Below are 19,582 nucleotides of genomic sequence, written 5' to 3'. Positions count from 1 at the left end.
ACCGATGATGAAATTATTTTAAAAATTGGTCCAGTTTCGGAGGAGGAAATAGGAGAATACGAAACCTTGATTTTGTCGATTTAAAATACGTTTTATCTGGTCGAAGCGCAACTGTCGCATTCACTCAACATATATATCGAAGAAAGGAACGGCAACAAAATTAAGGTTTCAGGTGTACAGCCCTCTTAAGGCACTACATTTATTAAAACAGACGTAACAATATAACAAGCTTCATGGCTCAATACATATCTAGGATAGTAATTAGACTTGATGATATGCGTTCTTCCGTGAAATTGACGATGTTAAGGAGTGTAACGCAGGTGAAAATATTTCTTGATTGAAACAAGATTTCCATACATTTGTTCTATTTACACACTATTACATAATTCATAATTATATACTCACTTTTCCGTAAGATCTAAGTCCTTTGCTTAAAGATACAAAAACTATCATCCAAACTACAGCTAAATTGAAAGTCAATTGAAATTTCACATTTCCAAAGGTCGTCTCAGTCGATGACAAATAATGCCTATTCAGTACAACACCATTAAAATAATCCGGCACCGTCTCGGACAATTTAAACGAACCGTTGTGTACAACCACAACGTCTGAAATATAAAAAATAAAAAAAAACAACAAGTTGAATTAGATCATTGCGTAAAAATGATAATCGATCGGACTGTTAGAAGACTTACCGTCTCGATACATTCCATACGGTTCGGCCCATCGATATCTATCCATTTTTGTTATGAAGGAATCTCTGAAGTAAACGAATAGCCAAGAGATTCCAATGATACTGTATATGCCTATTAGCGATTGTGCAATCAATAGAGCGATTCCAACTCCTTGGAACAGTGGAGATATTCTCCACATGTCCACCGGTCCGGAGCAAAGCAATTGCCCGAGACATAAATGCAGAGTGAACAATGGTATGCCAATGATCAAGGATAGAAATAAAAATTGTATGATGAAGTTTGCTAAAATATAAAAAAAAACAAACCGTCATTATAATGAATGATGCATACACTATGAGTATTGATGCAATTAAATAGCTTACCTCCAAAGTGTATACTGAATATTGCAAATCTTGAAATGTTAAAAATGCCTATGGTACACCCAAGACATGCTAACATGGAACTGAAGCCGTGTGGCCACGCTCCTAAAGGAGAGGTTTCAGCACCCAACATACTGGCAGGGTCGTCTCTATTTTCTCTTGGGTTGTCTTCTACGCTGTTTGTTCTGTGAAAAAAACAAAATTACAATGAAAAACTGAACCAATGTCAGGGTAGGTACATTATCTTGACCATTAATGCAATGAATACAATTATTTTTTTTTTTTATTTCATGGTCATGTACAAGGCACTGATTTTTTAACACTTATTAATGGCAGAGATATCACCAAAGTAAAATTAAAAAAATTATAAATTGACCTTGAGACATAAATTATTGTATCAGAAGAAGTCAATCAAGCCAGCTTAAGTATGAAGAAGGATGGGAAATTTAATGGGCTATGTAAAAATTGTAAAATAAAACTGATGAACCCAGTGCCGGCCTTACACCCAATGGCGCCCTCGGGCAATTTTTTCTAAACACCCTTAGAAAAAAAATTCGCCTTTGGCGTTCTAATCTAAAATTTTGTATGGCCTTTGGCCCTCTAATTTTAAAATTTAAAGCGCCTTTGACGCATCGAGCGGCGCCCTAACTTATTTGGCGCCCTCGGGCGCCGCCCGACCCAGCCCCCCCCTTAAAACCGGCACTGGATGAACCAAAAGTACATTTATTTACAATGTGCATACATAGAGTTCAAAGAACTAACCAATTAATAAAAAAGGACGAAGTCTAACTTAAATAAAAAAGGTGGAATTTAATAAACCAGTTACAATAGACATGACTTCTGAAATACAATTAGACAAGTTATTAAATACATAAGTTTATTTTTTGTATACATTATAAGCATTCTTAAAGAATCAACTTTTTGCAAGACTGTTCAAGTGAGACGAATTAAATAGCAAAAAAACTAGTATCTCAACAATACGATTTACTGACATTGACTTACAATAGTTCATTTTTATAGAGTATTTATTTTTATAAAAATAAGAAAACATTATATATATAAAAGCATAAATCAGCAGTACGGCTCGGTGGATGCGTTTATGTTTAGCACCGAGAGATTACTGGGTTCGATCCCGCGCTGATCTTTAATACTGCTGGTTAGACTTGGATATCTGTGATTCCAAGTCGATCGTTTCTTATCAGAGTTTGCCAATTTATCTGATTTTCATTCTTGAAACGGTTCCTCAAATTGGCAAAAATCATCCTACCCCCGTCACAAATATCTTGATTTGGGTACAATATGTAAAAATTTATGTACAAATCTAAATCCATAGATATCTCAATGGATTAATTAATTAATTAATTGAGAATTTCGTGCTCTTCAGCCTCTCGAAATACAGTGATTTATGTAATAAAAATGATGCAATGTTTGTAATTAATTGTCTAGGAAAGCGCATTGGAGTCTACCCAGAGAGATGTCATAAGAATAGAGGGGCCCTTACGAATAAATAATTGTTGTCAATTTTACGCGGTACGTCTCTATAAATACGCTACATCGCACGGAATACAATCGGATCAATTTACTTATAAAAATGTATCCCATGTTGTTTATTGTGTGTTTTTGAATGTATTGTTCAATTTTACCGATGCTTGCCCATCTTGCGAGTAATATAAACAAACAGAGAAGTTTTTCTCGAACATACAACGAGCACCAAGCGTCAAATACGACTGATGCTAAAATTATTTAGATCTGTCCGTGGACAGAATGTCACTTGACAACAAAAGAACACCTAAAGCCACTTCTATTAATATTACATTTCTCTGGGTCTACCTGTCAGGCCTTATAATACCGGTCTCCCTCACGGGACCGAAAGTAAAACGCCCGAAAATGCAAATATCGGAAGGCAAAGATCGAAAATCGAAAGATCTCAAGTCGAAAGATCAAAAAAAATGGTAAATAATATATATGAGTGGCATGCGGTGATATTATCTTTTTGTCATACAGCCTTGTTTAATGTGCGCGGGAATACGGAATAAGAATGCGGGAGGAAAATCCTGTTCCTCTTGTTCCTGTTGTATCCTGCTCGCGCAAATTAAGTGAGTATGTACGACGGGGGGAGAGACCCATTTTTTTATCTTTCGACTTAAGAACTTTCGATTTTCGATCTTTCCCTTCCGATATTTGCGTTTTCGGACGTTTCACTTTCGGTCCCGTGAGGTAGACCCGTAAAAGTTTGTATATCAAAGAAAATTTTAAGACCTTTAATATATGTACATACATAAGTATGTATGTTTGTATTTATAATGTTTTGAAAGCAGTGTGGTAATTTCTTAAGAATTATTTAACTTTAATGAAGTCGAAATATCGTTAACATGTTAAGATTTAATCTTTTCGCCCCGAGTGCTGCCCTTGATGAACTAGATTGGAAAGTGCATCGTCATGGCAACGCGACGGAAACAATAGAAAATACTCCAAATTTTTTCCAAACAGCTGCAACTATAGAATATATAATTGATTAATGTGCACGCTTTGTCAAAAGGGTCCATTGACCCATATCGAACGTTTGGCAACTGAGCGTTGGGAAACTTTGGGGTCAATTGCAATCGAATCAATGGGTCGTAGAATTTTTTGATCTATATTACCAATTGCATGGACATTGAAATTAGTATGGCGCTATTGAAACGTATCGTGCAATGTTAAATCGATACTCATAATATATTATAGAAATGTATGTACATACATAGATAATAATCTATTGTAATAATTTATGGGCAAGTTGTTAAATTTCATTCAATTTAAATTAATTGGACCTTGAATTGACCAGAACCGTATAGTAATAAACGCTCACATGTTAAAATATGTAATTATCGCGCTGTGTGTAATAATAGCATTTGTATAATACATAACATGCTAATTTGTTAATTTGATACATATAATAGGTGTCTAATAGAAATAAATTTTGTACTTGTCAGAGAGCCCACTTGGGAAAAATAAATAAAAATTAACAGGAATATTAAATTTTTGGCTTTTACCTAATATTCTCATAATTTAAACTATAAGAAAAAATATAAATTTTAAACCAAATCATCTCATATCATAAAAAATAAAGATGCATATTTAAATTGCGATTGAAAAATGTGCTGAATTTGAAATTTATTTCATATTTTTATATGCAATGTAAAAAAAATTATTTTATAATCCTTGTGTGAAAATCATACTCAAAAAATGATCGGGTTTGAATGATTTTAATAAAAATTTAAGATTAGAAATACATCCTGTTTCATTTAGATCTTGAGTTCTTAATCATAGTAGTCCATAAGTTTGAAGATACTTTAATATTGTATAATATTAAATTAATTTTAAAATAGTAGAAGTAGTAAATAATTATTTATATTTAGGTCAAATAATAGACATGTCCGGTAGTAAAGATGAAGAGATAAAAAGACGTATGAAATTAGGATGGAGTGCATTTGGACGAATAGATGTTGTTTTTAAATGAAAAATGCCACCCTGCCGGAAGAAAAAGATCTTAAATCAATGCGTTTTGCCAGTGATGACGTATGGATGTGAAACTTGGACATTGAACGCCACACAAAGTCCAATCACTCAATGACGAATGGAACGCTGTATGCTCGGCATAACGAGGAAAGGCAGGAAGCGGAACACGTGAGCGAGAAGTATATATGACAAGGGTAGTGGACATATTGGATAGAGTAAAGAGATTGAAATGGCAATGGGCGAGCCACGTGGCTAGAAAAATGGATGAAAGGCGGAGAAAAGAAGTGCTAGAATGGTACTCGAGAGAATGCAAAAGGGTGTAAGGAAGACCGCAGGGAAGATGGGTAAATGAAATGAGGAAAATGTATGGGGGGGAAATGGATGAGAGTTGCACAAAACAGAGACGTGTGAAAGCGTGTTGGAGAGGCCTTCATCCAGCGGATGGTGAGTGATAGTGGATGATGAGCGGCTGTAGATGATGATTAAATTAATTTAGTGGAAATGAAAGCCAAAGTATATACGTATGTAGTTGCATTTTTCCAAGACGTTTATTTGAAAAACGCTTTTACAAATTTTCTTCGATTGCACCATATATTTATGTTTTAAATCTAAAAATATTAAATGAAATTATATTCTATTTTTTTGCCACAAAAGTTTTCAAAATCGATAGCTTTATATTGATTCAAAAAGTGGAAGACAAATTGAAAAAGGTTCAAACTAAGATGATTAATCAAAAAGATTAGTAGTCATTGATTTAAATTCTAATGCAGAGAAATGTTACTATTCGAACGTCCATCTTAAATGTAAATGTTTAAAGAATGATATTTCGACTTTGCATGTTCTGAAAATCTATGGAACGGTCAAGAAAACATTCAAACAGTTCATACCCGCTATATAAAATTTCATAAAATAAAACAAATGATTTAATTATTTTTTCAAAAACTCTTTCTATCACACTACGCTAGTAGAAATACACATTTTTATTTTTAATGAAAACAAATACCAGGAAGGCATTACAGGCAACCCCAATGCGCCTTTCTGGACAAATACAAATATTGCAGCATTTTTTATTCATTATACATAAGTAACTGAATTACGAGACACTGAAAAACTCGCAAATCAAGAGACATCCATCAAATCGTACACAAACTTATATTTTGCACATTAATCAAACACAAATTATTGGTGACATATTGTATACATATATAGGAAGGATTTTGGCTAATTTTTACCAGGAACCGTTACAACAATGAAATCAGAGAAAATTGGCAAACTCTGATAGGAAATGATCAACCTGGCGTCACAAATCCAGGTCTAACCAGCAGCATACTTTGAAAAATTCATTTTCACTCGAGGCCCGGCTCTGGGATCGAACCCGGCACCTCACGACGCTAAGCAGAAGCTTAACAACCGAGCTATGCTGCTGGCTAATATTATATGTATATTTTGTCTCGATTTTCCATAGACCAATAGCGTTCCATTGAGCGGATCACTTCAATTGCCAGACGAGCAAGTCTTAACAGCTACATATGTACATTAACGCCCTTTAGTGGTATAATTTATTTTAATTGACACGTAACTCAAATTGCGATCAATTCGACGGTATTGATTCACGTTAATGTGACTTAATTGATTTAAGGTGCTCGTCCGTATAGTTAACCGGTTCTCGGTGAAACTTTTTCAAAACCGCAACGAGTTACGGGGTCATGGTCACACATACATGCATACAAAACTAATAAAATGGTGCATTTTCTCATTTAAATTTCCACTAGTGATATATGTATGTATCCGAAGTATTTGAAATGTAATCACGCTACGGCATTGCACCGTTTGGGAATACATATGCATGTATCTATGTACATATATGCGGAAAATTTCAACCGCATCTTGAAATATCGAATAAATATTCGATTCTCTTACCCTTCGTCAGCCGATGGAAAATTTACGTGTTATTTTTTTGAATGAGCTCACACATGTTTTGATCGAACTGTACTGCGCGCGACACTATCTTACGATACACTGATCGTCTTCTGGGCATGTGGTTTTGCAGTTGGTATCAAAAAAACCACGTTTGTACTGTAAACACACGTTTCAACGTCACAACAATTCTGAATAAATTAATTACTCAATTCTAATATCAGTGTAATCAATGATTGGGTATGTGACGTTCATATTATATATCATATGAGTCAGATTCGGAAAAATCCTTACACTCTCGAAGGAAAAGCTTATGGAAAGCTTCCATCTACTATCAAACAGATTGATGTTTGTTTGATATCAGCTTTATTGTTTTCAATTTAATCCTTTGAATGCTGACCAACGCCGATCGGCGTTTTGCCAACACGTGCATGGGTTTGAAAAACGCCGATAGACGTTGTATTTTGAGCATGTACAAAGTAAACAATAATACTACCCGATAACCCTTTCCAGGTAGTATTTAAAAAAAAAATACATTGATCATGGGTCGTGTGATCCATGTCATTCATTTGTCAACGTTTATAAAGACTGGTTTACACCGGAATTTCTGAATTTATAACCGTAGCAGAATTTCCGGATGGAAATCCCTAACTGCTGAGTATTTTAGATTGTGGCTTGGAATTTGGATTGTGAGCATTACATTTTAACAACAATGAAGAAGACGGAACAATGGAACGCTGAAGAAGATGGAACTAGTTTTGGAAAGATACATTCATTAATAGACTTCTTGTGTCCATTTTGTAATGTTGCAAGATATATTAGAGAGTCTAAACACACCTTTGCAAAACTCGAAATCCTCGGCGGTAGTTATCTAGGGTTTGTTTGTATTGGCTACAATTTTTATACCTGCTTTCTATTGGATTTCTAAATAACTCTAATTGGAAATGTTGGCGAATTTTTCAGCGTGGCGGGCTTTCAATAGAAAAGACATCAGCACTCAAAGGGTCAAAACCATATATCATCTCACGATTCTCCAACTTAAATCATAGATTGCAAACTTTTCTGAAAAATGTTTACTTTTTTTTTCAACTTTCATCCGTCCGAGCAAAGTTGAATAATTCGATTATCATAACTAAAATTGTAGAAAGAGTTAATTAGTTTAAGTTAATAAGATTAATTATTATGATAAATTTGCTCATGCTATTTTATATGTAAATATGAAAACCAGTCGTTTATTTTCGCCTTGAAATTACAAAGAATAAAAAAACATCGTGTATGTTTTTCTAGTTAGAAAGGCTTTTAAATTCATGTTTGCATAATTTATTAATTCAGTAAAGGTAAAATGAAATACCTAGTACACGAAAAAATGTTTATATTCTAAAAATAATTAAATCGATTCTAACGTTATTATTTTCTTTGTACCTTTTCACAATAAAAAATCATAATTTAATTGAACAAGAAAGCTATTCATTTAAAATAGAAAGCAAAAATAAAAACCTTTCAGAAACATTGGAATTAATTGAATATCGTTTGAGATCAACAACTTAGGGCATTCGAGCTAATATCTCCCGTATATCCAATTGATACAATAAATAGAACCAGATATCATCTCATCAACTACCAAGAACATTTTATATGACAGATACATCATAGTCGGATATTATTTCCACTTTATATAATAAATGAATTATGTATGAAAATTTTTTCAACACCAGTTCTTTCGAATTTTTTAACGGTTTATACACGATAAAAGTTCCGGGACTGAGGTTATCGTCCTTGGTCACATTCTTCTGCTGCTTCTTCGCAGTTTCAGTGTCGTCTTTTGTCTTTTTTAACGTGCGCGAAGAGGTCTTTCACCACATCTTCTGGTAGCAATTGCTGAGCCGTATCGTTAGCGGCGTGCAAGATCATTTCTATCTGTTCTAACTCTCAGGGTCGACATCCCTAGTCGCCAATGAGCTGATGATTAAATGATGATGATGATGATGACGTCTGCCCTATTATATTATACAATACGGTTCAGCGGCCTCAATTTATTATGCGCGATATCGTCATGCAACGCGTACGGTGCGGTGCACGCACAGCAAATGCATCATTTTGCATATTTAATAACTTATGCGGTACGAAAGGATGAAAAATCACGAAAGACTAATTGGTTTTTTTATGCGGTCGGAATACTTCACGGCTCGTAGTCGCATAATGGAATTGATTTTCATTAACTTTACATTAGCAGTCAACTAGAAAAACAATTATTATGTACATATATATACGAAAGTAATATCATCTTATAAAAAAACATTGAAAGGCGAACATATACATATATGTTCACATCAGTGGCGAGCCGTCATTGGACTAGGACTAGGCCATTCGCCTAAAATCATTAACTTAAAATTTGAAAATATCAACACTTCAATTACCCATATTGATATTGTTTAGAAACCGGAATCGGCCCTACATGAAGTAATGGCAGTGGTAGTGGATTGTTATGGTATGGTCCGCCGCGTCGTTCGCTTGCACGGACTCGCCATCTCAATTATATTCCCTTCACGGTACTCTGGCTAATTATATACAAGCGTTCCATCGAAGACAAAACATTTTTTTAATTTACTCGTCTCTTCACGCATTTATGGAACTTCCAATAGGAATATTCTGATTTGTGTCTGTCATTCTGAACTATTTTTTTTTTATTAAAATAACACATATTTATACAGAACTTAAGTAAAAATATGGCAAGGGACTCGGCTCGCGAAAAGATTCCCTCATAACAAACGCGGAAACCAATAAAGAAGCCTTGAAATGTTGCATTTTCGATCGGTTGTTCGACAAATTATTCAGAAGATTAAGTTTTGAAGACGAACAATATGTTATTAAGAAAGGCAGGCTACTTAGAATATTTCTGTTAGCACAAAAATGAAAAATTATACTCGTCACTTTAAGACGGATTATTATAATTCACATATTAAAAATATATCTTATGGGTCTATACCTCACGGGACCGAAAGTGAAACGCCCGAAAACGCAAATATCGGAAGGCAAAGATCGAAAATCGAAAGATCTTAAGTCGAAAGATAAAAAAGGGTCTCTCCCCTCGTCGTACATACTCAGTTAATTTGCGCGAGCAGGATACAACAGGAACAAGAGGAACAGGCTTTTCCTCCCGTATTCTGCGCGCGCACATTAAACAAAGCTGTATGACAAAAAGAGAGATAATTTCACCGCATGCCACTCATATATATTATAGATATATACGTAGTACCGTTTACCATGCACCCTTTTTTATCTTTCGACTTAAGATCTTTAGATTTTCGATCTTTGCCTTCCGATATTTGCGTTTTCGGGCGTTTTACTTTCGGTCCCGTGAGGGAGACCGATTATACATATATATTTTTTGTCAGTCCCCTGATCTTAATGTCACGGCACGCCACTGGTACATATGTATGTATGTAAATACTTGAAGAAGCATACATGCATGGACCTTGACGATACTGGGGTGAATGCTTCAGTACATAATACCGTGTTATCAGTGACGGAAGTAATAGATACATATAAATACTTAAGCACTTCATGGTTTATAGTGGTTCATATTGAAATAAGAACACCAATTGTATTACTTCCGAAAACTGCACCTTTCAACAAAACATTATATTCGTAATATTTTTTTTTAATTTCACCGATATGTATTCCACCATTATACGGGTCCACTTCTCATTTTGAAAAATATGTGCATATATTACAAAATTATAAATGAGCAATTTACCTACTTGTTTTCCGTTATTTTGTGCTTAGTTCCGATGTAATACCTAGAGCGGCGAAATTGTGGTCAGAGACAAACTGACGGACGAACGGGTACACGCGTGACACATTTTCTTTTTGTTGAAAACGTGATTAAAAATATTTTCTCATAACCAGGTCAACCCGTATATGCAATTAACTTTGACACATATTCACAATAAGCAATTGATAAATATTGTGGTATTTCAATCGAAACAAAATCACAAAATTAAGTCATAAGAATTATTCATTCATTTTATAGCCGTTATTCCCGTAAGATTACCGTATTAAGATCCGTTTATATTATCCAGTACTACTTATATTCAGCACCGCTTTATATTGTCCAGTACTACTTCTATTCAGTACAGCACCGCTCGTTTTCGGCACGTTCATACTTGTTTTGGACGAGTGGAAAGTAAAATTACATTACAGAGCGCGACGATATTGTTACAATATAACGTTTCCGAAAATATTCATACGCGCATGACAGTACTTTCGTTAGTACGGGTGCACTCGCCACGATCACGTCAGGCATGAATATTTCCACAGTGACTAAAGAAAACTGATTCCGTTTGATACGTTTCGGTGACATGTACTGCTGTATAATATGAATAGATCGTGTTGGTTGCTGTTGTTTAGAAGCCACGTACATACTACGGGACATATGAGTATGTACATCTAATATATAATTTTGAAAGAGACTTTATAAGTTTGTATTTTTGGTAGGGAACTTCGTAAACAAAACAAAGTTTCTAAGACGACAATTCAATTGTTTGAATATTATACCCATATTTTTTTCGATTCAAATAAATTTAATACAAAAACAAGTGAATATTTACTAGATTCGTCATGTTTAAGCTGTTTATGTTACAAATACTGAGCGAAGCCGGGTAAAACAACTAGTATAGAATATACTAAAGAATATGTTTCGTAATGCTGTTTACGTGCCCGCTTGAGCTATACCGGTATAAACGAACCTTTATTCTTCATTGTATCAATCTTAAATTAATGTTAATCAAAAAAGGTTCCCGACTACTAGCTGTCTCAATTTAAAAATCAATCGTACAATATATAATACATATAGAATCAGCCGTTTCGTGTGTGCTTTTATATTTCAACTCGATATTCGATTGATTTATAGACGATTCTCAAACTTTTCTTTCGTTTAAATACATATATCACTTAATATACGCTATTAAAAAAAACAAACCGCTTTTCTAAGTGTAGTAATAAAATTTTATTATACTTGAAATTTGAAAACGTTGTCTAAAATTACTAACATTACAAATAACGGCAAAGACGACTTGCCATAATCGAGTACAATCATTATTAAGATTTAATCTATTTTGTATGAATCATCTGCAGTGTTGTGAATTTTCCCGGAAAATTCGTTATGGACCTTTTTTCAATACACGAAAATTGAGATGAAAATGATTATAACATTTATTAATCATTACGACATTTATTCTTTGAATCGTTCGGTGATGAGGCAAAAGATCACAGAAGGAAAACAAAAGTGATAAATATATATAGTCAGCAAAACAGTGGTTTCAAAAATTCTTTTATGACAGCACCAAAAATAGCAGGTAAAATAAACAATTAAAAACGGTTAATCATATCATAAAGATGACGTGATAACTCCAATTTTTATAAAATTTGTCCTGAATACATTTTTAAATCCTTTATTTTTCAAGATCAACACGAACAAAAGCAATCATCATTTTCAAGTAATAGAATTTAATACCGTCTCGAAAAGTTCAACAGCATTAAGAACTTGAGCGTCATAATTGCATATTAAAATCCTGTTATTTTTATTTCGGTAATTTACGTCTACATAAACAGTTGTATAATCATAAACAGTTTTATATGCAAAAATATTAAATATCGATTGCAACGGTAAGTTATATATTGTATGTACATTCTAGAGAAAATATATAGACATTATAATGGAATCGAGTCAAAGCGTATTATTGATTTTTAGAAATTGTCATTAACTTAAACGTGACTAACAAACGCAACTGAAAAATTACAATAGAGTCTATTTTTTACACCGGTTTCCCTTTTACGAATACTTTCGCCAGGTAACGCGAACAATGCACTCCTGAACAAAAATAAACATACATATACTGTACAGGTAAACCCATTCAATAGAATAAACGTTCACACTACTAGCTATACGAATCACCTGCGAAAAGGACAAAGGACAACGAACTGCAGTGAAACGCTCAAATATGGGTAAAACGAACGAACGTCCGTCTACATAGCAGAGGAAACCGGTATTCGGAAAAACGACATAAAGCTGATGAAAATAGGCGCAAACGGGTCAACTTTCAAGGATGTGTCGAAGCACAGAGACAATGGATTGACCATTTGCAAAACGTATACGTATATATGTACATACATATGTATCTATAATTGTAGATTGTTGTGCGTATCATAATTGCTTGCTGCGAGGTCGAGTTTTTCGACATGAACTGCACGGTTGTTGCGTCACTGACAAAGGCTCATCAGTGCTGGGTTTTACGACTTAGAATATTATATCTAGAATACATATATGTATGTTCTAGTATAAAGTACGGGTCGCACAGAGGCAACACGTCAAAATTAATATTGGTGTAAATCAAAATAAACTACCATAAACATGAAAAGTATGGCTATAGAAATATGTTGTCACGTTCAAACGTGAACTACGTCATTTGAAAGGGAGGAAATTAAGTGAAAATAAACATGAAGAAAATAATCACTATGGAAAATTAGACTGACAAATGACTACTCGCTGGGTAATCACTTGGTTTTTGGTGACCTTAGTCTGTTTCTAAACTTGTATGTTTTATATACACATGCTACATAGACGGCGGCGTAGACTAGCTGTTAGCATATTATGCTTTCGAGCAGAGTGGTCACGGGTTCAAATCCCACTAGAGTCTTGACCTTGATTTTTGACTCCAGGTCGATCATTTCTTATCAGAGTTTGCCATTTTTTTCTGATTTTCATTGAAAGGGCTCCTGGCTAATCTCAAGGTCATTAGGTTTGCCAATTTGATTACAAAAATGCTGCGAAAATTTCTCTATAGATGTCACTGTGGATGTTTGTATGAATTCGAATTGTATAAAGCGCTAATGTACATACATATATTGATTGTATTGTATCTGTTTAAGTGCACTCGTCGCTTTGGAGCGATCTGAAAAAGGCAAGTGTTAATTGTAATAATGTACGTATATAAAAATCTTGTAAAAACGATAAGGATGTAGTATGTACAAGTGGCGTGCCGTAAAAATCTCCCTATTTTTTATCGCACAGTCTTAATTATGTGCGTTCGAGCAGGATATAAGGGGACTATGCAGGTGACGTCATACCGAGTCCCCTTGTATCCTGCTCGCGCACACGTAAGTAGGGCTGTGCGATATTTTCACGGCACGCCACTGGTATGTGCATATGTACAAGATTAGCTCGTTTAATAGTATAGGATAGAATATGGATAAAAAATAGCATATTTATGTATATGTCACAGGGAAATTATAACATCAGTGAAAATATATTTTCACTGACGTTTCAGTAAAATCATAACCAGTTTTAAGAATTTAAGATTAGGTTATTAAGGTTGGTATTATTTAAAGGTTAGGTTAGGTTAGGTTAAGTTAGGGTTGGTTTTATTCATTTAAGATTAGGTTGTTAGGGTTGGTAGTACGTTGTAAATTCATTGTTTGTATATATTTTCATTGTGAAAATATATTGTAAATGTAAATTCATTGTGAAAATATATTTTCACTTGAAATATGCTTTCGCTGTAACATATACGTATTTTAACAACTGATGTCTAGGATTCAGTATGACGTTTGGTGCATCATGCGTGACGAAAATAATGGAATAATATTATTTTTGCATGCTTTTTAATTGTTTATAATACATATATAAATACAGTCAATGACCTATTGTAATAATTACGCATGTTGTTATTTTGAAGTTTTTCTCTCAAAATAACAACAGGTAAAACGTTGTAATAACAAATTTTTCCGTTTATTTCTTCTATACATATGTACATATGCTAAGTTTTAAAATTCACAAACCTTTGGCAAAAATTGTCATGGTTTTCCCCGAGGAAATATCATCTTCTGATTGATTTCAATGCCATAAATTGCGCATATTCGAAGTTCATTATGTATGAATATGAATTATAGTGCATAAGAATTATAATATTATATGTATGTACGTAAGTATGTAGTTCCTAATAAAAAGAGATAGGTATGAACTTGAAAGAAGATTATTTGCGAATGATTTTCAACGCGGAAGAGACGAAAATTCACGAACAGAACATGTTCATGTATTTGTGATTGCATCAGCAGATTCGCGTTTTCGAGCGAAATGTCATGTTCAAACTTGTATATGTATTTATAAGTTTGAATATGACGGTATATTTATGTATGTATATAAAATACAAAAGAGAAAAAAACAAAATCGTAAGAAGCCATTTTTATGTATCCAAACAAGTATTAAAAATCCGTATAGTGAGGGGGGGAAGAAAACTTCGAACGAAGTGAAAAACTTTGTATTTTCCTTCAATATGAACAGAATTTGATCAGTTGAAATTTCAAAAATTGACAAATGAAGATTTTATTTGAAACACGATAAAACTTAATAGCCAATAACAAAGAAAGGGTGCATAAAACAAGGTTGCATTGTGTTGCATGACCAATGACCATGCTCACGGCAGGATAGTGACATTTAAACGAATGCTCCAAGAATGAGGTCAAGAAACTAGCGTAATTGCAGTGGGTAAGGCAAAAACGAATAAATCCTAATGATTCATAATCAAATCTTTCGTGCGTTTGAAACGTGCCCACATCGGAAACATTGATACGTTCGAACGTCTGGTCTGATTCTGGTTTCGAACCGGTTATCTCATCGAGAAGACGTCATATCCAACCAAGCAAGTACTTGTGCATTGCCAAAGCCCTCGATTCGACGCAGAGTGGCGGAACCGATCAGCCGAATCCGGAGGAGGAAAAAGTGTTGGAAAGTCGAAGATTGCCCTCGAAAAGTCATCCGTTTTCGGAACTAAGTGGTACAACCCGGACAAAAGGAACGAGAATCGGAAAATGAGTCAACGTGCCTAATCCGACAGATCAGATCGGCGAAACGGCATTGAGGCAAAACTGTGCAAATGCTGAATAAGGTCTGGGGCAAGTAGCAGAAGCAAAATTAGCAGCGATACTATTGTGCTGCGTTGTAAAAGCTTTGACCCAGTGTTCATGAGAGTACGTACTTCCTGAAAGCAACACACTTCACTAAATATACGAAAAATGGTCGAATGCTAGAAATTGTATCGAATGTGGTCAACGTGTGAACCATTCGAACTTGACCTAGCGAGAGTAACGACTTTAATCCGGCACACATTTTAACAGTAATGTGAAAAACTAACAAAGCATACACATCCGGAAAATGCTCATTGGGTTTTTTGAAAGATTCATTCAAACGGTTTTTATTTTTTTTTTGTATTTTCACAATGGTGCCATTACAGGTTGCTGCAAAGTCAGACCTAAGGTTTTTTAAACTTGTACAGAAATATAAATTTGTAGATTATAAATTTTTAATTATATTCAATTAGTAGGTAGGTTGGTCACCAATTTGGTGATGAACCATTTCAACAATGAAATCAATTAAATTGTCAAACTCTGATAGAAAACAATCGACTTCAAAATATTCAAATCTGACCAGCAGCACTGTGGAAATACTCACGATAAATTGTTTTTTAAATAGAGGTCAATCCAGAGCTCGAACCCAGGACCTCTCGGCGGTTAGCATTAACGCAACAACCCAGATATACTATTAATGTTGAATGGTACAAAAATGTGTGGCAAATATGACGACAGAAATTCAATGAACAAATCATCAAAATTTGAGGGCTATGGAGTCGAAGTCGAAGTCGTAAAAAATCAACCGACTCCGACTCCTTTTTTAATATTATTTTTAATTAATAGTAGATATTACGGTATGCGACAACTAGTCTCTAATTTTATTGAAGTACATAAATCGACTAATAAATTGAAATTTAATAATTTCTTTATAAATATCTCGAATTTAGATTACATTATAAATAAAATCATTGAATTGCACATATTTTGTGTTCTGTGTGTTCTGTCCAAAGCTGATGCTTCCTCCGTCTCATACTTTTTTTATTATTCTCATTTTTTTATTAAATTGATTTGTTTGTGTACTATGAATGTACTTACTTTTTAATTATAACTATTTCATTACCAATAATTATATAAATTGGGTTCACTTTTAGTGATTTTTTAATTCAATTAATTTTTATATATTTGGAAATCGCTATTATTTTTATTACTAATAATTTTATACGTTCACAAGAAAAGTCCTTATTACTAAAACCATTCAAGTTGGAGGTGGAGTTTGGAGTCGGAGTCGTAGTCGGGAAATTTTGATCCGACTCCACAGTCCTGCAAAATTTAGATATTTTTTTCAGACGAATACAATTTTGACCATCGACTCGATGGGTTTTTCTTGAATCCAATTTGGATTTGATTTAAAATATTTCGTAAACATTACTGGTAATTGATTATGATAGATACATTCTTTCTGAAAGAACAAGGTGAATTTAAACTGAATCTGTGAAAAGATCATTAGAAGCATTTTCATGGAATGTTGCCCTGCATCAGTGCTAATACTAGCTTTGATAGCTCATAAATGGTCAGTGTATTTAAAAATACATTATATAAAGATGTTTAGTAAAATCACTCATCACTCTCGAGTCTCCGGAAACTAATTACATGTACATATACCTGAATATATGTATGTATGTACATATATAATTGACAGAAAAAACGGTTACTACCTCAATACAGCATCTTTTGAAACATATGTATACCAGTTGCTTGTGGTACAATTACAGAAACATTAGACAGAACGTTAATAGCTTCGATAACAGTCGTGAAATAAAGTTTTTAGTAACTATGAACCTGTGTAATATCCGTTTTAGGAATTTCCGCGGTTTTAGCAAAATCAGAAGAATTAGCGATAGTGTGTCGAGAGGTGGCCACTTTCATTTCGCTCTTTCGCGCAATCGAATTTATTACCTCACATACGAATCTTGTGCATAACAATTTTCACATACGTTTTTGGCTCACGTTATAAAATCAATTACGCCAATTTTCCATGCTTTCTATGTTTACTTTCGCCATTCCGTTCTCGATTCGCGGGTACATTTTCCGCCCCGATAGCTTTCACCCGGCGCGTCAAAGCCCCTAATCAGTGTGCGAACTCGCAAATTGCGCAAAGGATGGATTGTGCTAATGACATCAAATATTGCATAAGATCTTGTGAGAATCGCATACCAGGTCACTGGTTCAGTATGCTAACCATAACACATGCAACTGGGTGTATGCGACCATACCCAGAGAGTCGGTGACCTTACCTGGACAAGTGCACGTCAAGTTTCAAGGAGTACTACTACCTATACACAGTATTTTTAATGATCGTTAGATCATAAATTCGACATTGATAAAGATCGCCTGAAGATAAATATAGACATTGGTAATATTCGTTGGAAGATACATGTTGGAATATCACAGGGAAGTTTTAAGTACATACAGCCGTGGACAAATGTATTGGGCCACTTATGTAAATACATATACCAATTCTTACAATTCGCGAAGAAAATTTATTATTTCATTTCCTTTTCACTTCTTCACTTAATTTAGATGGTCCCTTTTTGGGATTTTAAAGATATAAGATTTATTTATTTATTGAAAAATCAACAGACAGCAAATGTAGAAATGCATAAAAATAAAGAGATATATGTACATAAAGATAAACAGATGAAAAATAAAAGAATAAAAATTGCGGTGGATAAAAAGTGTTTATGTGACTATAAAAAGAAGGACAACATAGATATAAAAATGACAAATATACAATACAATACTATCAATATTTTTAAAAAATAGAGAAGAGAATAGAATAATTATCATTAATATCATAGTCTAAGCTTGTATGTATGTAAGTAAGAAGGTTCCATGAATTTCTAGAGCATGATAAACATAAAGTGATAGAATATTGTATAAAAATTATAAAATAGAAATAGAAATGCATCAATCAATCAAAGATCTTGACAGTGTTCTTTTTATTCCCGTTTTTGATCGGTTTTCCATAGAACCAATCTCACTGTATCCTAACACTTGCATTACTGTACTTAAAAAATCCGCTAGCCACTGTGCTGGACACCAAGCGTCCAGTAAAAAAATGCGTTTTAAGTGTTAGTTTTATGCGTTAGCTATAAAAATCATATTATCGTGTATTAAACGTCCAATAATATAAAATAGGTGCAAGAAATGAAAAAAATGAAAGGCGGATGTCATCCTAACATTGACAGTTCAACGCCAAGTACTGAATTCCCCTTCTCTATCGCATTTGTGAGGCATGTGTACAAGGGGCTTCCCGCAAAAATAATTATTTCTGTTGATATTGATCAATGTTTTTATTTCGTAATAACATAATTCGAAACATAGAGGATTTCGTGAGGAATACATAAAATATGAAGACCCTATACTCAGTATATTTGGAGATATAAAATAAAATATAAGTCGTGGTCACTCGTTATTCATCACAGTGCGGCAAGTGTTAATATCATTTGAACTGCATATCGCGATAATCTAAGTTGTTGAAATTTTTTTCTATCCCGACCCTTCAACATGTATTAAAACAATCCATCCCTTTCACTCGATTCCCGCGTTTTTGGCAATATTCGATTAAGGAAAATGCACTTTGATTTGCGCAAAATGGATAGTATCGTTTTTATTTTAATAATAAGCAACCCAAGGAAGATAAGGTAGGGTTAAATAATAGAGGCAGAAAGGCAACAATATATTAGGTATATAAGATGGATAGTATAGGTATACTATTATACATACATACATAGTATACTTCATACATTACCAAGAAAGAGATCATGATTAGAAATATTGCCCTCAGATATTCAACAGATCATAAAAATATAGTATATACTTATTAGCGAATTTGATTCTACTAATGGATTAGGTATTTTAACCATAACCTTATGTAAAGTAGTACGAAAAAGTTCAAGTACAGTTTATAGTAACTCTTTTCGGTTTATTATTGAGATGATTGAAAGCAAAGAATAGAGGGATAATGATTTGGTTGGTATGGTGAATATTTTGTAGTTAATTTTGTATGGAATTATATATTTTACAATATCCAGACAAGTAGAAGAAATCAGATCGTACGTTCAATTGTGTTGAAAAAATGTAGCAATATAGTTTTTTACCAACATATGATTCAACGATTCAAAAGATTCAATTGAGCGAAGATGA

At 33.8% G+C, this 19,582-nt stretch overlaps 1 protein-coding gene across 1 annotated transcript in view; it reads right to left on the bottom strand.

Annotated features, from left to right (window-relative positions):
• bdg (sodium-dependent transporter bedraggled) overlaps positions 1–19,582 on the bottom strand; it is a 45,512-nt gene that overhangs the window by 5,203 nt on the left and 20,727 nt on the right. The window contains exons 3-5 of the mRNA XM_077439049.1: positions 1,058–1,239; positions 696–977; positions 406–608 (exon numbers count right to left, since the gene is read on the bottom strand). Coding sequence (XP_077295175.1) covers positions 406–608; positions 696–977; positions 1,058–1,239 — 667 coding nt within the window. The remainder of the gene's footprint in view (positions 1–405; positions 609–695; positions 978–1,057; positions 1,240–19,582) is intronic.

The sequence above is a fragment of the Arctopsyche grandis genome, chromosome 9 (genome assembly GCF_051622035.1).
Source record: "Arctopsyche grandis isolate Sample6627 chromosome 9, ASM5162203v2, whole genome shotgun sequence".
Lineage (NCBI taxonomy): Eukaryota > Metazoa > Arthropoda > Insecta > Trichoptera > Hydropsychidae > Arctopsyche > Arctopsyche grandis.
This window is presented reverse-complemented; position numbering and strand designations above follow the sequence as displayed.